Genomic DNA, 23489 nt, shown 5'->3' on the forward strand with positions numbered 1-23489 from the left:
GGATTGATATGATTAGTTTAATTTTATTTAACCTGCCATCATTTACATACCGAATACTACTACTCCATATTTTATTTAAATATTTTAGTCAAGAGTCATCGCTAATATCATTCGAAATTTGTGAAATGCTACTGCCTATCATCTTGCCATAATCGAAGCATTTCTTTTGGATATAAACTTTAAAAAAATACTTAATTGAAAAAAAATATGTAATAAGAAAACAAATTGTGTTACTTTGTCGAAAGAAGGAAATAACTCATTCTAAGTGGAATAATATACTCCATGTAGAACTTAGATAAGTACATTTCAATAATATATGCAAGTCTGGATCTGCAGGCATTCTCAATAGAGAGAGAGAGAGAGATGGAGAGTAATAGTAGTACTTCTTCACTGAGGACTCCACTGACTCAAAGCTCAGAAAACATAACTGATCCCACTCCCATCTTTGAAAGCAAAGAAGCATTTTTGGAGGAAGTTAGAAAGCAATTATGGCTGGCTGGACCTCTCATCTCAGTTTCTTTGTTGCAGTTTTCTTTGCAGCTAATTTCAGTTATGTTTGTGGGCCATTTGGGTGAAGTTGCTCTTTCTGGTGCCTCCATCGCCACCTCCTTCGCTTCTGTCACCGGTTTTAGCTTGCTTGTAATAACTACTACTATCTCTCTCTTTGTTATTGCTTATACCTTTCCCTTGTATCTTTTGACATCATGTTGCAACTGGATATATATGAACTACTCTATGTATTCATCCAAATGCACTCTAATTAGGGATTAGTAATTCTAATTGGATATTTACTATTAGTGAGCCCTAACATAGATAGTTGCATCCAGATGCATACAAATGTTTCTTTCAAAGGATTTATGACATGTCAACACAGTGAAGTACTTATGCTTTTACACAAGATAGTGATTGGATTAGTTTCCTTAAATAAGACAGTGATTGCATAAATCTTGGTTTCCAAACATGCGCTTAGAATTTCATTCCTAGATGAGTTATCTATCCTTTGTGCTCTAGTTTGATTTATGTCCTACTCAACTAGATGGGAATGGCGAGCGCTTTAGACACACTGTGTGGACAGTCATATGGAGCCAAGCAATACCACATGCTCGGAATCCACGCTCAGAGAGCCATGTTTGTTCTTCTCCTTGTCTGCATACCTCTCGCCCTAATCTGGGCCAACACCGGTCCCATCCTCGAAGCATTAGGCCAAGATCCCACCATCTCCATGGAGGCCGGGACCTATGCTCGCTACATGATCCCCTGTGTCTTTGGCTACGGCATACTGCAATGCCAAGTCAGGTTCTTGCAGACTCAGAGCATTGTGTTCCCGATGATGATAAGCTCCGGAATCACAACTGTGCTGCACCTTGTTGTGTGTTGGATTCTTGTGTTTAAGTCTGGACTTGGTAGCAAGGGAGCTGCATTGGCTAGCTGTGTATCCTACTGGCTCAATGTTCTGCTTCTCTCTCTTTATATCAAGTTCTCTCCATCTTGCTCCAAGACATGGCCCGGATACTCAAGAGAAGCCCTGCAAGATGTCCTAAATTTCATCAGACTCGGCCTCCCTTCTGCACTGATGGTTTGGTGAGTGATCAGTCATACAGCAAAATATCCACAAATCGAATATCCAAAGTGTTTTTTTCATGGAATGTTTGGTGTTTTGAACAGCTTGGAGACTTGGTCTTTTCAGATGATGGTACTGCTGTCTGGTCTGCTTCCGAATCCGGCACTGGAAACATCTGTTCTTTCAATCTGGTAGAAATTTTGTTCAAGTTATGTGAGAACATCACTTTAGTTTGTGTTGTGACTGATGTGTTCTTGTTTTACACAGCCTTAATACGTCTTCGACGGTTTGGATGATACCTTTTGGGCTCAGTTGTGTTGTAAGGTAATCAAATATGATGCAATATTGTTGAATATTGTTTGTTAAGAAATGAAGTTTCAAGAATATGTTAGCTATCACATTCCAACATATTTTCATCTATCTCGAGCATAGTTCAAGTCTTTCAATCTTATCTGATGAATGGCAGCACACGGATATCAAACGAGCTTGGTGCCGAGCAGCCACAAGCAGCTCGTCTAGCTCTGCACGTGGTGCTAGTAATGGCACTCACAGAGGGCGTTGTACTCTGGCTGGTTCTTGTTTTAATACGCAATGTATGGGGATATGCTTACAGCAACGAGGCAGAAGTCGTGACATATGTAGCTACAATGATGCCTATTCTTGCTACCTCCAACTTCATAGACAGCCTCCAGTCAGTTCTATCAGGTATCAACCACTCTACCACGTAAGTAATGAAATCTGAAAATGGTGGTGCCAAAATTGAGGTTGTTGGTGCTGACGTGTGCAGGGGCCGTTAGAGGATGCGGATGGCAGAAAATTGGGGCGTGCATCAACCTCGGATCGTATTATCTCGTGGGCATCCCTGTGTCCATCTTGCTAGCGTTCGTTGCGAATGTAGGAGGAAAGGTATGGATTTGAAAGATGGGTATGGATATATATAAGGTTGAGTATTGTGACTGATGAAATATTGGATTGTTTGTTTGGTGCATTCATTGTAGGGTCTGTGGATGGGGATTATATGCGCGCTGCTGGTGCAAGTCGTCTGCCTTTCGATCATCATGTTACGGATTAACTGGGAAGATCAAGTAAGATGAGTTATTTACCCTACCAAACATGATCTAAGAGTGATGTTATTTTGTTTATTCTTTAATTTGTGTTGTTTGTTTGTGTAGACAAACAAGGCAAGAAAAAGAGTCTATAGCTCCACCATTCCAGTGGAGGCATTACGGTGATGGTGCTGCCGGACCGCTACTCGGCTACTCTCCCAACGCAGCGGGCTACACCGGGCACCCCAACTTGCGTTTCATCACCCATCTTTTTTCTAGCGTTGTGCGCCTCCTATCAAGTTAATAAGTAAAATATACTCATTGGCCTCCTGCAATATTATTCTGGCAAGTAAAAAAATGTGTATTAGATTTTTCATCGTTAAGGTCGCGTTCTTGGACGACAGTAATAATATCCGTCAATCGTCGTAACCATCTCATTATACTCGACCAAGTCTTGGCACTCCCTTGTGCCCTACCTTCGAAAGAGCATGCCGCACTAAGAAATGACAAATCTTCATGCTCACATAGAGCAAAGTTCATCCGTCCACCAATAGATGTCCTATTTTTTATCTGGTAGAATTTTGAGAAGTGACTTTATGAAAAAAAGTGGTAGAAAAAATTAGTGAAACTTGGATCCTATTTTTATATATTGGCTTTATAACAAAATATAAGGTCCACTTGTCAAAAATATTAAAAGTGAAATGAGACATTAAACAATAAAAAAAGAAAAGGAAAAATTAGGACATTTATTAGTGGATGGACAAAGAAAAAGAAATGGAACATTTATTGGTAGACAAATAAAAAATAAAATGGAACATTTAATAGCGGATGGAGGAAGTATTACTTAATAAGCAACGGTGGACATGTTATTGTTATTTTTCATATTTGTTAGTATCAGAGAATGTGTTATTTAATTAGTACAATGAAATTATTAGTAAGTGATAAAATACAAACTCTATATATTGTACAATCTCTAAACTATGATCTGAACCGTTAGAGAATTTCAACAGATGATAAAATAGTAGCAACAAAAAAATGCCAACACAGCAGCAACCGTTGACATTGTATTGACATCTTTTGTTGCTACTATTTTGTCATATATTGATATTTTTTAATGGTACATATCATAGTTTGAAATTTATACAATAATTATAGTTTCCATTTAACTAAATCCCATGAAACCATTCTATAATAACCTTTAAGTTCCAAATTTATTTATTTTTAAATCTTTTTTGAACTAATTCCCCTTACTTGCATATTTTGAAGGGGGCAGCCCAACTGCATTGAAAGTCATTCTACACCTAAAACTCAAAGTAAACTAATTCATAATGAAATAATTAATTGATGGACGAATCCAATTGAGTTCAATGATTAATTAAATAAGTAATTACTAATAACTTTCCCGTGTGTCAACTCCAATGCCCTTTTCATATCTACCCTCAAGAGAGAGAGAGAAATAAATTAAACAACAATGTATGTAAAACATAATGCAAATGGAGTAATACAAACAAGTACTAGTAATAAACAATCGTTGGGGCCATTGACATTGTCATTATTCATTAATTAATATACAAAAAACAAAACATTTGCAAGCGAATGATTTCAATAAAGAGAAACACAACACATATATATACACACCAGTAGTTGTAAATCGTATGAATTTTGATAAAAGAGAAGTTTAAGTGTAAATAAATAGAATGATGCAAAAGGCAATATTAGGAAGAAGTTTCAGTCAGTATGAACGGAGAAGGATGGGATTGGGAGCTCTCATTTGTTGCTTTTTTATGGCATTCACTCTTTTCAAACCTTTTATTGCCAACTTACCCCTAATTAGTAAGTACACCTTTTCATTATTTCCTTCTCAATTGATGGATTGTTCTTTCGCAAAAATGTACTTACGTATACTACATGTTTCTTTCTATATATACATAGAACCCTTTTCCATTTTAAGATTTATGATCTAATTAAAACCTCATTTTTTCTTAAAGTATGAATCTTGCACTTAACTTATTGAACTCTAATAAATTCATAGTCAGGTCTAAATTTTGCTACTCTTACTCGGCTATCTTCATAATAAAATTTGCATGATTATGAAGAGCTAGAATAACATTTCTATAAGCTTTTCTGCAGAGGATTTTGAGACATCAATGGCATCTGGTCTCAAGATATTGATGAGCACACAAGAAATAAGCGAACCACCACAATCATGTAAGACTTCAATAATTAGTTTTCATTGTTTAAGATGATTATTTCGTAAATTGTTTATATTTGAAGTTGTGATTGCTTGCAAGTGATTTTTTTCCGTTGATATAATTTAACCATTTTGTTTGTATGTGTAATTTACCTAATAAATTGGCCTCATTGTCGGTCTCAACCAATTTAATGTCTCCAATTATTGAAAATACTCTAAATTAACCATTTTGCTTGTATGTGTGATTTTTTCTCTTGTTTAACAAGTACTCAAGTAGTATTAATTAATCATCTTCTCCACTTAATTCAAAAGAATGGTAGCTGGCACCTCACATCTTTATAGTCAAACGACTCAAACCACATCATTAAAACAATTTTGTATCTTTTCACACAAAAAAAAAATCTTTAACCAGAGCTAACAATTATACAAATGTGAGAATAACTCGAATGGGATTTAGATTTTGGAGTATATATGTACTCCATCTGGTCCACGAAAATTTTATCATATTATAGACAACTCAAATTTTAATAAAATAGTATTATTAATTAATTGTGTAGTGGATATTGTGATTTTAGTGGAGTCACTACAACATGTGACTATATCTAGTATGGGTTGTATCTTGTATGAACCTTATTATCATAAGTGAAAATGGATAATTTTCTTTTGTGGACCAAGTATTATGGCAACTTTTGCTAGAGACTATAAGTTGTCGGATTGTCTACTAAACTAATTAAAGGCACATAGGCCAAGATTCTTCTTTTATCACAAAAGGCTAGCTAGGTAAAATTTTAATTTTTATTTCTTTTAGTGAATTTTATATATTGACTATAAATGTTACTAGTTATTATCTCATATCACAGTAATAGATTTTAATTTTGAAACGAGTATTATTGAAATAATGAATCTAATTTTTTGACTGCTTCTAAATGGAGTAACATATAATTTCTTTTCTTATTTCAGATAGTTATGTGGAGAGTGTAACACCACCAATCACTCAAAACCTAACCAATTCAAGATCACAAGTGTACGAAATAAATGGTGAGGTTAGGGTCCATGGCAACTCATCCACCATATTCATACCCACAACTCAACAACTCAACACAACCACCTCCTTTTGGAACCTCAAACCCTACGCCCGAAATTTCGAGAAAAGCATAATGAAAAAGATCAAAAATATCAACATAACCTATCAAAACCCTAACACAACCCCACCTTGCACCCGGCTATTCACTGCCCCGGCCGTCATCTTCTCCACCGGAGGCTACCTCGGAAACCCCTTCCATGACTTCACCGACGTGCTCATCCCACTCTACTTGACCTCTCGGCAATTCAACACGACGGTAATCTTCCTCGTAGTTGACATGAATCCATGGTGGATTTCCAAATACAAACCAATCCTACACATGTTGTCAAAATACGAAATTATCGACATGGCCAGCCAAAATGAGGTCCTATGTTTCCCAAGAATTATCGCGGGGCTCAAATCTCACAAAGTGTTAAACATAGATAAATCGATTTCACCGAACTATTCAGTCACTCACTTCACCAAATTTCTCAAAACCACCTACTCACTGGAGAGAGGGTTTGTCGGCGGTTGCAAGAACAAGAGCCGGCGCCTGAGGAACGAATACGACGTGGCTGAGCTGGCACAGAGCGTTGGATTCGACGTGAGCGTGAGGGAAATGGGAGGAGATGTTTCATCGGTAGCGAGATTTGGGAACGGCTTTGATGTTATGGTGGCGGTGCATGGTGCCGGGATGACCAACATGGTATTTCTTCTCGAAAATGCGATTGTGGTGCAGATTGTGCCGTTCGGAGTGGAGTTTAATGCGAAGGACTGCTTCGAAAACTCGTCGAGAGATATGAATTTGAGATATTTGGGGTATAAGGTGGAAGTGAGGGAGAGCTCGTTGGTTGAGAAATATGGGGTTGGGAGTGAGGTGTTTGATCTTCAAAGTTTATACAAGAAGGAATGGGCTGTATATCGTTCGGTTTATTTGGATGAACAAGATGTTAGTGTTGATTTGTTTAGGTTTAATTCAACTCTATTGGAAGCCATGGAGCTTGTTTGTAATAGTTAGTTAGGGGTTTTTTCTTGGTGTATAGGAATGTGTAAATTAAATTGAAATGTATGATGTTCCAATAATTAAATTACACTTTTCTTATTCCTCATTTTCTCAGTACCTAAAAGCAAACGCAGCCTAATAAATATATTGAAATTTTATATTCCTAGAAGCTCTTATTTGTCACTAGATAATCACCCCAAATCTACACCTGAAAATTTAAAACCATTTAACTAGACAAATTAAATTAAAATCATTCTAAAAGACCAAAGAATGCAGATCTACAAAAAAATTCAATAAAAGTGTGGCAATTTTAAAAACTGCTTCATCAAAACTCTAAGAGGCCGTCAAAGACTTCTAAAAATGAATACGAATCACTATTAGTATAACTCTTCAACATTAATATTGCAGAGAATATAAACAGGAAAACCGGTCATGGCCACTGGTGTTTAGGGCATAACTCTGGCAATGACACCAACGTTGGCAATACCGAATGTCAAAATCATTACATACTATACTACTCAACTACTGATAGGAATGAATCAACTAAATGATGATAAACATGCTGCCTTATTCACCTTTTAATCTTATCATACTAAAGAAATCCTATATAACACAACTGACCACTGGGATAGCCGTAACTCCACCTTACTTGATCGAATAATCTAAGTATTCAAATCGTAAGGAAATGTAAAGCACCGACCTCGTGAGCGTTCAAGCAGGCGAGAGGACTTTTCCTGGGATTGGAAGAATTCACCTTGTGGTGTCGTTGTATCCACTTCAAGTAATATATACAGACAATGGGGGAAGGCTACTGCATCAAAAATGTTAGAGAATCAGCTGTCTGGTTGTGTTAAAGAGCAGCCACCCAGAAAGAATCAAAAGCTTCTGTACCAGCAAAACGTCGACTACTTCCTGTAATTGCATGAAACCAAGGCACAATTTTGCTTTGAACCAATAAAAAATGTGGAGACCAGTTCATGGTGGTGTGCTGATCCAATTCCATCAAAATATGCTTCCTCCAAGCAACTAACTACCGCCACCTTGTAGAAGAATAATCTTGGTTTTTCTTGCTTTTCTTCAGAATGGCAGACATGTACTCTACGGTTTTTTGAGACGATTGGCTATCACCAGTCAACCACGTCAGAGCCTCTGCAGCTGCGTCTTTTTCTGCCTCTTTTTTACTACCACGAGGCTGGCCAACAAAATCTAGACCATTGAACATAACAGTAGATCTGAACTTGTTGTTTTTTAATTCTTTCGTCTTATAGGAAGGCGGCTGATGTCCTGCCCTAGCGAGCAAGGTTTGGAGGTGAGATTTTGCATTATTACCCCCAACGTTGGCTGAACCTAATTGAATCTCCTTTTCGAATTTTTTCGAGGCTGTTGGAAGCTGCCGCCCAAAAACAAATCTGCCTTCACACCGGTCCTCTGACACCAGCAATCTCACTGCTGTTAGAAGCTCGTTATGACTCTTTATGTCCAACTTTGGGTTCAAGAGCTGCAGTCGTATAAGCATGAGATTAACGAAGAAGGAAAGCAACAAGGCAGAGATAATTAGATATGCCAAGCATAAGAAAGACACATAACAGACGGATATATACCTTCTTTTGAACAAGTTCGCCAAGCTCTTTCTTTATGCTAAGATACATAGTAGCCAACTCTGGCTTCATGAAGAACTCCATGTATCCACCCAGCATTTTCATGTGGCCATCCTACAAAGATAATGCAAAAAGCATGAGAAAGTGGCAATCATGAGAAAAACACAATCATGAGAAATAGGGAAAGCATAGATTTACAAGTCCGCCGCTAGAAACATTCCCTCCAAATAAGAGAACCACTGAATCAGATACACCAGTTGAATCTCGAAGGAATACTGAATTGACTTTGATTTTTTCATTGAAAACAAGCCATGGGAATGGAATTTTGGCTTCCTGGGCATTCACGGAATTCTGAACAAGAACGTATAATGGAATCATTAATACACGACAAATGTGAAAATACAGCGTTAAGTGACGTGATGAATGATCTCTCACCGAATGCAACAGTGCTGAACCATCCTCCATTGTTTTTAATGATATTGACCTCTCCTTATTCTGGATCAATAAACTTTAAATTAGTTCTAACACACAACACTAGGTACCAGATAAAACACAAGTGAGCTCACATTCTCAGTGTCCTCACTTAAGTATACAAATTGGTTATGAGAAATGTAAATACAAAAAAATGATGTTTCACTCACCACAACAGAGCATATTCCAGGAAACAGACCCGCGCATATAACAGAACGAACGAGATGTTCATCGTGACTGCACATGTTACAACTCTCAAAATTTTCAACTAAACCAATATCTTTGAGCAGATACGAGAACTGCTTCTTTAGAGAATCAATGGCTCTCAGGGTTTGCATAGATAGAAAATTTCTCCAACAATATTCATAGCCAGACTGCTCCCTTTCAGCATGTTTCCAACCATCAAAGGCCCGGACCAGTGCAAGATGGTCACTGAAGCCACGAGCAGAAAACTGGGCCTTTGCAGACTCAGCAAGCTGCAAGAGTCAAAAGAGATTACCAAGTTATTCATTGTGCTTGGAACAGAGGTTAACTCAATGCATCCTGAACATATCCCTTCAGAATTGAAAAATCAATCAATCCTCACTTGATTTTCTACAATCTTGAAGCTAAAGGTCTAACATTAATTGAGAGACGAGACATAGCACACACCAAACAGAGCATAAAACTGTGTAGTGTGTACTTAAGTAGCCTATACATATCGACAGTCAATTTTTAGAGATATTCTTCTGGAAGAAGTTAGAGAAATACTACTACGAACCTGCATATGGAGAACAGCTTAGTAGAAGTTGTTCACACTTCACAGTTATCAGCAATCAAGTAACACAAAACTAGGAGATCTATATTGAATAAGAGTAAGAAATATCTAGTAAATGGTCTCTAAAGTGAAGGATGCTTATAAAATTGGAAGAGCATCAAACATTTTTCAATAGAAATCGCAAAACCAGTTGCACTGAGTGGACTTGTACTATTTTTCTCTAACAATGCACAATGCTCATCCCTACTAACAAAGCGACTAAAGCATATGCCTTAAACTATTATGCTACTTACATCTTTTTTGTCGAATGGCATCAAGAATGGATCTCTCACACTTAGGCCAGCTACAATTGTCATAATTGGATCCAAGCAATTGAAAATAGCACCATATATGAGCATTTTACCGAGCTTTGGCTCGACTGGAAGCATCGACAAGTGGCGTCCTGGAATAAGAAAGCATATCATCATCACAAAGCAACGGATATTTGCAAGCTCTTATCAGAAACACAATGTACATAATTAGTAATAATTGATATATACCAAGAACTGTCAGATTTTCTTTTTCATCTAAAGCCCCAATCATCTTTAAGTACTCAACAGCATTTTGAACCTGAGAAACAAATAAATATACATGTATAAAAGACATAACCTCATAAGGCCGCAACAAACCTTGGGTGAAAATGCACAGCCAAGGATTAAAGGATGAGATGCAAATAAAGGAGGGAGGACAATTAAGCTTACTGAGAGCGGCTCAGGTGCTTGTAAGGCCTTAGCTAAGAACTCTGATATGCTTCCAAGTTGCAAGCTCTTGATTTGCAAACATAAAGACTGTAAAGGTGTCCTCAAAAGTTCTGGCAATTGATAATCTGCAAAGGCATCATGCACACATCTAGGATATAGATGGTAGCACTCTCCTGGTTGTACACGGCCTGCTCTACCTTTCCTCTGATACATGAAATTAAAAATCATCCATGTTGCTATCTAAATGCATATATTTCTTTAAACAGTTTATATCAAAGAGCTAATTCAAAATCTTGAGTAATGCATATACCTGGCGAGCAGAAGCCTTCGAGATCCAGGATGGAAGCAAACAAGGAGTGTTATTCAGAGCATCATAAGATGTCTCTTTTGCTTTCCCACAATCAACCACAAAAACAACATCATTAATTGTGATACTTGTTTCAGCCATATTGGTTGCCAGAACAATCTTCCTGACTCCATCTTCAGGTTTATTAAAAATTAATTTCTGTTCTCCAAAAAGAGCAAAATTAATGTTATATAAAGAATAAAAATGAACTGCCACTGTTTAAGAGACTAAGCTATTGATAACAGCTGCATAACATCCTCCATCAATCCCCTGGCAAGCCACCTCACTGTGTGTGTGTGTGAGAGAGAGAGAGAGACCCATAATTCTATGACCCTTCAGTAAAGTACCCACACTAAGCATAAATTATTAGTCATAAAAATATGCAACGTGTGAGTGATGATCTGCACACATAATTTAACAACTATTACACAGTAAGGATCCATGAAGTAACCTGTTCTGCACTAGACATGGAACCATGGCATGCAAGCAACAAAACTTTGCTTGGATCTCCCAATAGTGGATGAGCTTCAAGCTGCTGTTTCAAAGAATTTATATCATCCCAACCAGTCATAAATACTAATACAGCACCAGGTCTTTCTTTGCGGCAAATGTGACAAAGCACATTCTCAATTAGATTAAATCCAATTGAATCAGGATTCCAACAACAGAGTGACTCCCGAACTCTGGGGCTGTACTCCCTAAAATCAGCAGCCATAAGAGCTTCCTGTTTCAAAAAATCAAAGACAACCCATAACAGAATCAGTAAAAAGGTTAGGCGACATACAATTATAATCTGGTTCTAATTTTACGAAAATAATATACCTCAACAGATGAAGCTATCTGCGTCTTCCTTTTCCTGAGACCCTGCTTTTGCATTTTCCACAATTTGTCTTGACCATAGTTATCTATTTGATTATACGGTGTCAATCTGTACCCAGTCGTTTCTAGAATGTTTTCCAAAAAGTAATTCCGAACAGGGTATGTAAATCCCTGATAATAGACCAAAATACTGAATCAGCTATTGGATCAGAAGGGAGTGGGGCAGGCGTGTGGGTAGTATTTATCAAATAGGATGAAATTATATAGGGAAGCAACAATGAGTAGAAGCAACAAGAGAGCACAGCAACTTTATACCTAGAAATTAGAATAGAGCAGAAAGTCCCTTTCATGAAATTAAGAAATTTTAGCATACCACTTTGTGCATTAGAGTACATTTAAGCAGCATGAAAATTAGGAATTTGAAGTAAGTCAAACAATTCCAACTCACCGGAACATGTATTGCTGGAGCTCCACCAAAATAAGAAGCAAAAAGTTCAGCATTTAGGGTAGCACTCATCAAAATCAATTTTAGTTCTGGTCGGCGGGGAAGAAGATCCTTCAGTACAATTAGAAGAAAATCTGCAATGAAATGGACAACATTGAGAACAAAGAATACATAAATAAGGAAATTCGTTAATACAGAGAAATTGCAATCAAAGAAATACCTTCATTCATCCCACGCTCATGAATTTCATCAATGAAAACATGAGTTACACCTTTCAAGTTTCTGTCCACCAATAATCTCCTTAAAAGGATGCCAGTAGTACAGAAAAGGAGACGAGTATCTCTTCCTTTCATTCCCTCAAGGCGAACTTTATAACCAACCTTCAGATGCAATAGAAAATCATTTGTACATTTTTTATAGTGTGCGATTCAAATAAATATTCATACTGAGAACTCTTGCATTAAACCTATAAAGTAAATATATATATGCTACAACCATAAGAAAACATTTTCAATCAGAAATAAGCAAGAGGCTTACAGATTCTCCTATTTCTTCACCACGCTCAGCAGCAACTCTCTCAGCAACAGCTATAGCAGAAATTCGTCTAGGTTGGGTGCAGATAATACTACATGCAGCTCCTCGAGAGGCATCAATTTCTGACTCCAAGACGTATTGTGGTAATTGGGTAGTTTTCCCACAGCCAGTTTCACCAGAGACAACAACAACCTGAAAAAGCAAATTGCAACCAAGTTTAGTAAGCAAATTCATGTAGATCTTCTGCTGTTCTGCGCTCAAGAAGAAACAGAACATAGACACAGTTTCCCGTGAGAAGACTTGGCAAGGACACGTGTCAAGGATCTATTGAGGGCATATATTCAGGTTTATATATAGAGAGAGAGAAGTGGTAGTCATATTTTTGTTATTGGGCAAAACATGTTAGTCGTTATGAAGGCAGATTACTATTGTTAGATAATACTTGCAATTTATCTGCATTTTTATTAAATTAATATAATAAAAAAAGCAAAAAAAAAAAATCAAACAATGTATACTGGATGAAAGCACATAGTTTAATGGAAATATCTATTTAGATAATGCAGCAACGTTTAATAGTAAATCCGGACTCTGTTACCATGATTTCCATCTAAGTCACTCAGTTCCAGGTTGGCTTAAGTGGCTGGCGCTACCTGAAGCTCAACTTCTCAAGTCACTCTGTCACTGTCCCTCGAACAGCTGAAGCTCAAGGCACTGTCCAGTAACCTCAAGTCACAATGACTCAAACAACTATTCCAGTGAGAATTGAGTATCACTGGGCTCGAGTAACACTATGAATTATGCGGGATCGGCAGTTTGTATCAGTAGGGGTAGTAACTAGTAAGGTCTTTGTACAAGCCAAAACAGTTATAGGGCATTTTTTAATTGGCCAACAGCAATTCCTACAGAATTGATTCAAGCAACGGAGGGACTAGGAACAGCACAGAGTGAAGCACCAAAGTCCTAGCGATGGCACCATAAACTGAAAATTTTCACCATCCTAAACATTGCCCTACCCCACGCCCCAGATCCACATCAAGCTCATATTACCTTCTTTCTTTTTTAGTCCTCTACCAGCATACCACCCTTTTTCCCACTGTGGAGCCTAAAACTTGTTTTAAGCAGAACTTACCACTTATTTTACTAAGTACACTGCAACAGAGAAATTACCAAACTACCTGATGAAATTACTTTTCTGAAAAATCTAATATGAACATGGTGGATTGGCCTCAGGACAATCGTCTAACTGTTGTTACTTTACCAAAGATCAATATCAATTCACAAATCAATGTTAAATAATAAGATCTATTTTATGATTAGCTAATACCTAAGTGTTTTATATATGCTCATTTGGTAGCTTGAGAGGTGTTGGAGGAGGTGAGTCAGTAAGAGAAACTCAAAATGCACAGGGTTGAAAGTTGAAATCCATCAAAGAACACAAGCCACATATGAATTGCCACATAACAAGACTAATCAATTCAACCCAGTACCTGATTTTGAGAAATAGTGTGCAATAATGTTTCTCTGGCTTCATGAGATGGAAGACTTTTCCGGAACTCCAGCATCTTTTGACCTTCTGAAGATTCCTGTACCATGCAACCAGAGTAAAATAAGTCCATCAAATACACATACTTTTGCCAGCAACCAACCATAATAATAAACGTCAGCAGACGGTAATATTCATGGATATATTAAGGAATAGTGTGATATTTTTCATATTTGTAACCAACAAATAATAATATACATTTGCAATGAGTTATTGATTTTCCTTTAACTATATAGCTTACACACGCCACTGGCCCATTTGAAAGATTCATCTACAAAACTCTTACATTCATAGTGAACGAGCATAAAATGATAGAGCAGTAAGACATTGCTACTATGAATCAATTTTATCATTTACCTAAACATTTGTATAGCTTATTCAATGTTTCAATGCAGAACCTCAATTCAGGGGTTACTTACCAATTACAACCATCAATCTATCAATCTCTTATTGTGCTTAGAAAAAAAGCAACTGACTCGGCACTTAGACATATTTAAGGATAAAAAGGTTTATCTTTTTTAAAGAGTGGTTTCTTTTTGTTCACAAGAAACTAGAATGCTTACAAACATTTCGCTTGACTATCTAAAAACAAACTGCCAGCAACAAATTCAGTGTGAAGCAATCCGACCTATGGAATATTGGAATATGAATTCAATTATTAGAAAATCAATCTCTGACACCAACACAGTTATGATAGAGAGCAACTATAGTGAACAGAAGAAAGATTTAGCAAGTTAGCAATAGGTATGGTAACACAGATATAACTAGAAAATAACAGAAATCTGGATCACACTAACTCGCCAATCTTGTTGTTTATTGCGCATCTGCAAGCTCCTTCGCTGAAGAACCCTCTCGGCTATAACACTTTTGGTCGAGGGCGCCTCCTGCTCCTCCAGTCCTTCATCAATTAACTGACCCTGACCCACATTGGATGCTGGATAAGCATTATGAAGGCTTTCTTTGTTTACAGCCTTTTTGGCAAGGTGTGCCCTGAGATGAGAATTTACTTCCTTTTGCAACCCAAATGGTAACAGCACCTGCCAAAAGAAACACTTATGTATGTTAAGTTGTATCACGTTGTTTCCAGCTTCAGTCAAAAATTAGGTTGAGATGTTGCAGAAGCCGCTCATAACCAAACTATTCTCAGAAGAGGTGCTTGGAGACCATCAATGTTTTTAGTACAGTAATAGTAAGAAACAAAAGAAATAATCAATAGAAAGTTTTTTTAATATAATAAGGTATACCTCCCTTTGAGGACGCTTTGTATCCAAATCAGATCTATAATTTGGCAGTGGAACTTTACTGAACACAACTACTCTGTCATACTGACGACTGCAAATAAAAAAGGAGACCTTTAGAAAGAATCATGCATAACTAGATTCTTAAACTTACATCCTTTCTGTGATTAGACCTTTAGAAAAGAATCATCATAACTAGATTCTGAAACTTTCATCTTTCATGTGATTAGGTCTTCAAACTTTTATTTAGTTCATAAAGGTCTTTTAATTTTGTTATTTTGTCATAAGTGGGTCAATCTATGGCAGTCATTTGAGAATGCTAAAGCCTAAAAGTGTGAGGACCCAAAGTTCAATAAACATAACTGAGCCATGTGAGAATTTAAGGACCCCTATGACAAAGACTATGAAAGTTCAAGGAACCATTTTTTGTGCATATTCATTTTAGACACTATCTCAAACAAACATCAATGCATATATAATAAGTGTGAGCTTGCACATATATAGACTAGATATCCTTCAAGTACCAGTGCAATCCCATTCTGGTTCCAAGAGCTGAGAGCTGCTCAAAATCACGCCGATCTTTTTTCTCTCGCGAAACAATCTCTTGCTCGTCTTTACGGCGCAAAAACGTAGTCAACTTCCATTGCCAATCTTCAACATTATCGAGAGTGGAAGCACCCTGGCAATGATACATAAAAGGAATCACAAACTTATAGATACACAATGCATCGGCCAATTTATAAAAATTCTACTACCACATTGGAGCTCCATTATCCAAAAATTAATAATCAAATTTGTCATTCAGAAATTTTCATTTGAACAAATTAAATCTCAAAATTCCCATAAAGAAAAGGGAAAAGGGGAAAACACACAATAAGAGTAAAAGAACACATTTCCACATTGGTGAACAATAGAAATTGATAATCTGAAATTTACCAATTGCTTGGGCGAAGACTGGACTTCGCAGTCGGACTCCTCCGACGCATACTCATCGTAAGCAAATCTCCCGTAGCTCAAATTGCGCTGATAAAAGTGCGGCGAAGAAAACGTAGAAGCAGCGTTTCTGCTTCGCCTCACCACAACAGAAGACTTGGATGAAGATGATGATGAAGAAGCATAGCAGGAAAAGGAGAAGCCTGCCAGAAGATTCCTAGTTTGAGTTCTCGGGTACAAATTGTGAAGCCTGCGGTACGCCGTGACGGCGGAGGACCAGGATTTTGTGGGACATGTAAGATGAGCCAGAGACATGGCTCTGAGCTTGGGTTTGAAGAAATTTTGGACGAACATTGAGGAGAAAGGGTTGCTAATAAGTGATGAGCAGTGTGTGATGTGTGTGAGAAGACATGGCGTTGATGCTGTGTGGGAGTTGTGGTTAGGGTTTAAGAGATTTCTCGTGTCGATCACTTGAATTAACACCCAAATTACTATTCTAGACATCTAGTGTATATTTACTACGCTCGTTTTTAAACATAACAATTTTTGAATATTTTTGTATTATACATAATGGATAATAAAAATAGATTAAAAAAATAAGATTGAAATATTATTAAATTTAATTTTGTTTATTTTATTTAATATATTTAATTACTCCCTCTGTCCTAAAATATTGTCCCACTTTGACCCGACACGGATTTTAAAGAAATGTAATGAAAAGTGAGTTGAAAAGGTTAGTGGAATATGAGTCCTACTTTTATATATTAGTTTTATAATAAAATGTGAATAAAAATGAGTTAGTGGAATATGAAGTCAGTCCGCTACCAAAAATGGTAAAAAGTGAAATGAGATAAATTTTGTGGAACAGACAGAAATGGAAATGGGACAAACTTTCAGGAATGGAGGGAGTACATTCTAATATATTAAAAATGTTATTAATAATATAATTTTAGAAAATAATAAAATTAAAGCTCAATTTGCTAAACATAGAAGATGATAGTATCGCATTTGTGTTTACATCATACTGTTAAAGAATAAAATGTTATAGTCTAATATACTACTCCTTCCCGTTCCATAGTATTAGAGTCATTTTGTCATTTTGGTATGTTTCATAGTAATAGAGTCATTTCCTTTTTAGTAAAAGTCAACACATTTTTCTAGACCTACTTTACTCTCTTTTACTTTTTTCTCTCTTCATCTCTACAACTTTTTCATTTTCCACTTTATTCTTCGTTTACTTACTCACATAACACAATTTTTCTTAATCTTCGTGCCGAAAAAAAATGTTTTCATTACTATGGAACGGATGGAGTATGACTTAGACTCCAGTGAGTGATGTTGAATGGATTGTGATATCAAGTAAGAATTGGCCAAACGAGAAAATATATTGTTTGTATCCAAGATTTAATGTAATTTGGGATTCGATTGAGTAGTACATATATGAGTAGGTGGTTCATGACGATCTTCTCAAATAAACTCAATCCATGTAAAAGCAAATTCTATGTCCTTCTTCCCCTTCTGCGTCTGCTTCATGTCCTTGTAACAACAAGTGTAGTTGATATCGAAACAATAATTTTTCATAATATTATGACCGAGAACGATAATTATTTCGAATGACATTGAATTGCTAGTCCAGTGAAGAATATGATCCAAATATGATCCTCGAGCCTCGTACACAAATACCGATCAGAGTACAAAAAATAATTCAACTGAAATATGATCCAAATATGATCCTCGAGCCTCGTACACAAATACTGGCCAAAGTACAACAAATAATTCAACTACGGTGACAACAAGTAAATCAGTTTAAGAATAAACAATAAAATCAAACAATCAACACAACCCTAATTCTAATTTTGTACTGCTTATATATCCTCGATGATGCTGAATAGTAGAATTCGTGGCTGGAGCATATTCAAAGAGGCAAATTAATGGTGTTAAAGCATTTCTAAATGGAAACGGTATGTAGAAAAGATATACTCTAATAATGTGATTTATTTTATTCACTAAATAAACAGAGATGAGATAAAATATATAATTAATTATTATTAATAAAAATGAGTTCAACATAAATTATACTCTATTTTACAATAGTTTAGAAAGATGTTCCATAATTATTATATAAGTTGCAAAATTATCATTAAAAAGTAGTAGTAGTAGTACTAGTTGATAAATTCGAAAGAGAGCAAAATCCCTTTTCACTCCATTTTGAATTGCATATATCGCACAGCGCGCATATCCAATTCACCAGAAAGCCCTTTTCACTCTCAGTCTCACCCTCCTCCATCGCGCTTTCTCTCTCTAGGGTTTTACGCATCAAATCTCGCTCTCCCTCAACACCCTTACAATGGCATCCGCGGCTGTGGCAAAGGCGAAGCCCACAGAGACCTTCGTTGACAACAAGCGCAAAGACGACATCCGGATGGCCAACATCACGGCGGCGGAGGCGGTGGCCAACGCCGTGCGGACTAGCCTCGGTCCCAAGGGAATGGACAAGATGATCTCCACCGCTTCGGGAGAGGTCATTATCACCAACGACGGCGCCACGATCCTCAACAAAATGGAGGTCCTCCAGCCCGCCGCCAAGTTCCTCGTCGAGCTCTCCAAATCTCAGGACGTCGTCGCCGGAGACGGAACCACCACGGTCGTCGTCATTGCCGGCGCGCTCCTCAAAGCCTCGCTTACTCTATTGAGCTCCGGTATTCACCCCACCGTTATATCCGATTCGCTTCACAAGACTTCGATTAAGTCTGTCGAGATTTTGTCTGCTGTCGCCGTTCCCGTGGAGCTCTCGGATCGTGATTCGCTCGTGAAATCTGCATCTACGTCGCTAAACTCTAAGGTTGTCTCTCAGTACTCTACTCTTTTGGCGCCTTTAGCTGTTGATGCTGTGCTTTCTGTTGTGGATCCCGAGAAGCCTGATTTAGTTGATTTGAAAGATATTAAGATAGTGAAGAAACTAGGGGGGACTGTTGATGATACTGAATTGGTGAATGGGCTTGTTTTTGATAAGAAGGTGAGTCATGCTGCAGGTGGCCCGACTAGAGTGGAGAATGCTAAGATAGGTGTGATACAGTTTCAGATTTCCCCGCCTAAAACTGATATAGAGCAGAGCATTGTGGTGTCAGACTATTCACAGATGGATAGGATTTTGAAAGAGGAGAGAAATTATATTTTGGGGATGATTAAGAAGATAAAAGCTACAGGGTGCAATGTGTTGTTGATTCAGAAGAGTATCTTGAGGGATGCTGTCACGGACTTGTCGTTGCATTACTTGGCTAAGGCTAAGATTCTGGTCATTAAAGACATTGAGAGAGATGAGATTGAGTTCATCACCAAGACATTGAACTGCCTGCCAATCTCTAACATCGAGCACTTCCGTGCTGAGAAGATGGGATTTGCTGATATTGTGGAGGAGGTGCCACTGGGAGATGGTGGGAAGATTGTGAAGATTATGGGAATTAAGGACATGGGGAGGACAACGAGTGTGCTGGTCCGTGGTTCAAATCATTTGGTGCTTGATGAGGCTGAAAGGAGTTTGCACGATGCTTTGTGTGTGATAAGGTGTTTGGTTAACAAGAAATTTCTTATTGCTGGTGGTGGAGCACCTGAGATAGAGCTTTCGAGGCAGCTGGGTGCTTGGGCAAAGGTACTCCAGGGAATGGAAGGGTATTGTATCAAAGCTTTTGCTGAAGCTCTTGAGGTGATTCCTTACACGTTGGCTGAGAACGCCGGGTTGAATCCAATTGCCATTGTTACTGAGCTGAGGAACAGGCATGCACAAGGTGAAATCAATGCAGGGATCAATGTGAGGAAAGGACAGATCACCAACATTTTGGAGGAGAATGTAGTGCAGCCCCTGCTAGTGAGCACAAGTGCAATTTCTTTGGCTTCAGAGTGTGTCCGGATGATCTTGAAGATTGATGACATAGTTACCGTGAGGTAGAGCTGTGGTCATATGTTAAAGTTATTGGCTGCTGGAGGGTTTGTTTTCAGTTATTATCTTTTGCTATATTTTGTGTTAGTTTTACTCAATTTTTGTGACTGTTTGGCTGTTTCCAAGTTGACTCATTAGTTTTTCTAGTGAATTGTGTTACCTATTTGTTATGTACTTTTTCACTGCCTTTCAATTTGGGTTTCGTAAAATGGGCAGATATTATGTTACTGCAGTCTCTCCCTTCTGCTGCTATTATGAGATTGCTGGATGCTATCCATTCTGTTTTTTGAGCAATATCTTTCTAGGCTTCCTTTACTTTTCTTGTTTGTTGAAAACAAAAGCACTGCCTTTTCAGATCCATACTTGTAACAGCTTATAATAGATCTCAAAGATGTTTAAACTTTCAACACATTGTGTCTTTTTTCAGTTCATGATAGGAGTATTATTAAGTTGTCTGCTTCCACTTGGTGCTTATTTTTATATTTGTGGAGGTCAATGAAAATTGAACAAGTCAAGTGAAGATCTACGTGTTAATATTTTTTATGCTGAGTCTGTTTTTGATATTATACAGAAAATGACCTACAACTTGTGAGCCTTTCAGCATGTGAAGGCTCTAAATTTGCTGACAGATTTTTTTTACGGAATATCAGCTCTTGTTGGGCACTCTTGACTACTGTTGTCACCATCTAATAGATGTTTTGTGAGAGTCTCTTCCTTGTCTTGGCTTTGATATCTTGCTTCTGCTGTTTTACCCCATAAAACTAGATAGAGGCCAGTCATGATTAGTGTAGCTCCAATGACTCTGCAAGAGTGGGGAAAGTGTCAGATTGTTATTTGATTCACCTTTTTCCCTTTACTTGAAATATTTTGACATTAAAATTGAGGACATACCCTCCAGAGTATAATTGATCACCAAGAACTATGGACGCCATTCCGGCAACTAATACTGTTTGAACTGGCTGGAAGCTGGACACGAACACTGGACCTCCCTTTTGAATGCACCAGGTCTGTAGAACTATTACAAGTCCCGATGATATAATGCCCTGCAGTATGTATATTATTGGTAGTTAGTTGAGATATATGTGGTGATTATCATAACATGTAGACAATAAATTAAAGTGGTGTGAAGTCTTACCGCATATAAGATGGTAAAAATTTCTTCCCCCGACACTATTTTCCAGTGTGTTGGATCCCTTTCTGTGAATGCAGCTATGCATAGGAATTGAATCAATCCGAAGAAGAGTGTGAATGATGTAAGTGAGAGTTTGGCAGGGTACTTCTTCACTATAGGAGCCTGCATATGAAGAAGCTTAGTTAGTTATTACATTTAAATTGATGCATTATACATTTTCAACAGTTGATTTGTTAGGAATTTTGAATCATCACAGTGCCTGCCTATAGTGATTTCATATTAGAACATCATTCTCTTTTGTATTCTTTTGAATGTCAGTTAGGTATTCGTTGCTATTTAGGTCCTCTCGTGGTGCCTGTTAGTAACATACTTATTAATTTACAAGTACGTACATATAAGATATTGAATTTGAATTTGTTTTATTGTTCGATCATTCTACCTGAAGGACCATCCATCCAGCCCAGGATAAGCAGTGGCAAAAGGTAAATATACAACCCAATGCCCAGCTTTGCATTTTGTTTGAACTCTCCTCTGTTGATGGATTAGTTCCATTCAAAATTAGTGGCCCTTTGTACAAGGTGATAACCATAGCGCCTCCGATGCTCACCAAAGTCCCTAGAACTTTCACTAAACCATCCATCCTCGCAACATTCACTTGCTCAATCCTGAAACCATCACACAAGGTTAAGCTCTCAGTCTCATCCTATCTGTAACTTTTAAATTTACTAGAATCTGTGTTCTGTCGTTACCTCAAAACAGACGCCATGATAAAGGTCAGTGCTGGTACTGTGTTCTGCAGTGCTGATACAAAGGTTGGTGATGCATAATACAAACCTAGTATGTAGAACACCTGGTTTGCTGTGATTCTGGAAATGAGAAAACACCAATTTTTTTGTTAATAGGAAGATGAGATAAGTAGTTAAAAATCGAGGTGGTTTGTGTTGATGTGTAGTCGAACTCACCCCACTAATGCAAGTAGGAAGAACTCGGCCAACAATGAGAATGTGAGAGGTGTTCTCTCCTTCCTGTAGATAAGATTGTGTAAGATATTTAGGGAACATTTTTGTGTAGATAATAATTATACATTTAGAATATTTAAGAAACTCACTTTTCCATGAAGTAGGCAAAAGGCCCTACCAATATCAATGCAATAATGTTTCTGTAAATAGGATATACAATCTTGCTAACACCAATGTTGAGAGCAACTCTCGAGACTATGTGAAACCCGGCAAAGCATAGCTGCAGAACTATCAATGATGCCACGAGCTTAGCTCGTTCAGAGACGACGATTCCCTGTGCCATATCGTCGTTTGTGTTTGTGTGTTGTCTTTGTCTATGCTGTGTCTATGTATATATATATACATGGACAAATATGCAAAGCATGAATTTTTTTAGTGTGGCATGTATTATTTGATAGAGAAGATGGTGGTTAGCAAATTGGAGAATAATGATTGAATATGATTATGAGCAAATGTATGTGAATTATTAGTGCAATGTATTAGCTGCAATGATAATTGAGTTTATCTAAATCTAATTTGATATGTTGACTTGAAATTGAAATTTGTTAGGGAGACAGAGAGTCTGTTGCCCATGTTGGGCAGGTAGTGAAGGGAAAAAGATCAATATTGGGTTTTTGCAAATTATTGATATTATTTTATTTGAATAGTTTGTCTGCAAATTATTGATGGTTATGATCAATCATTTTGCAAAGATTTCAACTTTGTCGGGAGCTCAATTTGTCCAGCAACTGCAGTCGGGATTATATTTTATTTGAGGCTTAATAGTGTTCTATGTTCCAAACTTTCAGCGTAATTCATCACGTCTCAAAATTTCTACAATCTCCATAAAACATCTCGTTAAATAAATGACAGATATCTGATTCATCTTGTCGTAGTTTGAGGTGAAATTCTTTAACTACTTCGACATGTAGAACATAGTCCTATTAACAAAAAGATAAGACATGTTAAATAGTAGTAGTATGTTCTAGTATTCAACTATTTTTTCAATTTTTAAAAATATCTCCAATTTTTAACCTCTTTCCGCCTATGAATAGGAGTTCCAATTATTTTATACTACTATAAATGATATTAGGGTCTCACATACACATTTCACTAACTTATCTCACTCACATT

The 23489-nt window shown here is 37.3% G+C and overlaps 5 protein-coding genes and 1 long non-coding RNA gene across 7 annotated transcripts; 4 read left to right on the forward strand and 2 right to left on the reverse strand.

The window, feature by feature from the left end:
- Positions 1-318: 318 nt before the first annotated feature.
- Positions 319-3036, forward strand: LOC125187562 (protein DETOXIFICATION 16-like). The gene is made up of 8 exons (XM_048084177.1): positions 319-639; positions 1037-1581; positions 1666-1752; positions 1829-1885; positions 2028-2266; positions 2349-2467; positions 2560-2646; positions 2734-3036. The coding sequence occupies exons 1-8, from the start codon at positions 364-366 to the stop codon at positions 2791-2793; spliced, it is 1470 nt and encodes a 489-aa protein (XP_047940134.1). The 5' UTR covers positions 319-363; the 3' UTR covers positions 2794-3036.
- A 1254-nt stretch (positions 3037-4290) lies between these two features.
- LOC125188443 (beta-1,2-xylosyltransferase XYXT1-like) lies at positions 4291-6963 on the forward strand. Of its 2 annotated transcripts, none has more exons than XM_048085293.1 (3): positions 4291-4440; positions 4727-4815; positions 5759-6963. In XM_048085293.1, the coding sequence occupies exons 2-3, from the start codon at positions 4755-4757 to the stop codon at positions 6877-6879; spliced, it is 1182 nt and encodes a 393-aa protein (XP_047941250.1). In that variant the 5' UTR covers positions 4291-4440; positions 4727-4754; the 3' UTR covers positions 6880-6963. The 2 variants fall into 2 exon arrangements, with proteins under 2 accessions (XP_047941250.1, XP_047941249.1); XM_048085292.1 differs by having other exon boundaries at positions 4738-4815.
- Positions 6964-7213: 250 nt separating this feature from the next.
- Positions 7214-16736, reverse strand: LOC125188440 (DExH-box ATP-dependent RNA helicase DExH3). The gene is made up of 20 exons (XM_048085290.1): positions 16292-16736; positions 15880-16034; positions 15362-15449; positions 14915-15154; positions 14062-14157; positions 12578-12766; positions 12261-12420; positions 12044-12174; positions 11599-11766; positions 11228-11500; positions 10741-10935; positions 10431-10634; positions 10230-10299; positions 9984-10132; positions 9104-9409; positions 8898-8957; positions 8661-8813; positions 8466-8576; positions 7756-8362; positions 7214-7672 (listed from the first exon to the last, which is right to left on the reverse strand). The coding sequence occupies exons 1-19, from the start codon at positions 16640-16642 to the stop codon at positions 7895-7897; spliced, it is 3567 nt and encodes a 1188-aa protein (XP_047941247.1). The 5' UTR covers positions 16643-16736; the 3' UTR covers positions 7214-7672; positions 7756-7894.
- Positions 16737-18513: 1777 nt separating this feature from the next.
- LOC125188441 (T-complex protein 1 subunit delta) lies at positions 18514-20477 on the forward strand. The gene has a single exon (XM_048085291.1). The coding sequence runs from the start codon at positions 18636-18638 to the stop codon at positions 20232-20234; it is 1599 nt and encodes a 532-aa protein (XP_047941248.1). The 5' UTR covers positions 18514-18635; the 3' UTR covers positions 20235-20477.
- A 250-nt stretch (positions 20478-20727) lies between these two features.
- On the reverse strand, positions 20728-22662 carry LOC125188444 (WAT1-related protein At3g18200). Its single transcript, XM_048085294.1, has 7 exons — positions 22466-22662; positions 22320-22382; positions 22107-22223; positions 21797-22022; positions 21361-21519; positions 21117-21268; positions 20728-21027 (listed from the first exon to the last, which is right to left on the reverse strand). The coding sequence occupies exons 1-7, from the start codon at positions 22657-22659 to the stop codon at positions 20862-20864; spliced, it is 1077 nt and encodes a 358-aa protein (XP_047941251.1). The 5' UTR covers positions 22660-22662; the 3' UTR covers positions 20728-20861.
- LOC125188446 lies at positions 21802-23177 on the forward strand. Its single transcript, XR_007170735.1, has 2 exons — positions 21802-21839; positions 21936-23177. It is a non-coding gene; the product is annotated as an uncharacterized LOC125188446 (long non-coding RNA).
- Positions 23178-23489: the final 312 nt, after the last annotated feature.

Source organism: Salvia hispanica, chromosome 5 (assembly GCF_023119035.1).
Source record: "Salvia hispanica cultivar TCC Black 2014 chromosome 5, UniMelb_Shisp_WGS_1.0, whole genome shotgun sequence".
Classification (NCBI taxonomy): Eukaryota; Viridiplantae; Streptophyta; class Magnoliopsida; order Lamiales; family Lamiaceae; genus Salvia; species Salvia hispanica.

Bases quoted from the DNA above. Each gene is read 5' to 3' on its own strand.
- LOC125187562 (XM_048084177.1), top strand. From the start codon at position 364: ATGGAGAGTAATAGTAGTACTTCTTCACTGAGGACTCCACTGACTCAA. The intron at 2,267-2,348 runs GTATCAACCACT...TGACGTGTGCAG, and splicing joins CCTCCAGTCAGTTCTATCAG to GGGCCGTTAGAGGATGCGGA. The intron at 2,647-2,733 runs GTAAGATGAGTT...TTGTTTGTGTAG, and splicing joins GGATTAACTGGGAAGATCAA to ACAAACAAGGCAAGAAAAAG.
- LOC125188443 (XM_048085292.1), top strand. From the start codon at position 4,305: ATGATGCAAAAGGCAATATTAGGAAGAAGTTTCAGTCAGTATGAACGG. The intron at 4,441-4,737 runs GTAAGTACACCT...GCTTTTCTGCAG, and splicing joins TGCCAACTTACCCCTAATTA to AGGATTTTGAGACATCAATG. The intron at 4,816-5,758 runs GTAAGACTTCAA...TTCTTATTTCAG, and splicing joins AAGCGAACCACCACAATCAT to ATAGTTATGTGGAGAGTGTA.
- LOC125188440 (XM_048085290.1), bottom strand. From the start codon at position 16,642: ATGTTCGTCCAAAATTTCTTCAAACCCAAGCTCAGAGCCATGTCTCTG. The intron at 14,158-14,914 runs GTTAGTGTGATC...TGCATGGTACAG, and splicing joins ATAAACAACAAGATTGGCGA to GAATCTTCAGAAGGTCAAAA. The intron at 8,363-8,465 runs GTATATATCCGT...ATACGACTGCAG, and splicing joins GCGAACTTGTTCAAAAGAAG to CTCTTGAACCCAAAGTTGGA.
- LOC125188441 (XM_048085291.1), top strand. From the start codon at position 18,636: ATGGCATCCGCGGCTGTGGCAAAGGCGAAGCCCACAGAGACCTTCGTT.
- LOC125188444 (XM_048085294.1), bottom strand. From the start codon at position 22,659: ATGGCACAGGGAATCGTCGTCTCTGAACGAGCTAAGCTCGTGGCATCA. The intron at 22,224-22,319 runs GTGAGTTCGACT...TCTCATTTCCAG, and splicing joins TTCCTACTTGCATTAGTGGG to AATCACAGCAAACCAGGTGT. The intron at 22,023-22,106 runs GTAACGACAGAA...TGATGGTTTCAG, and splicing joins ATCATGGCGTCTGTTTTGAG to GATTGAGCAAGTGAATGTTG.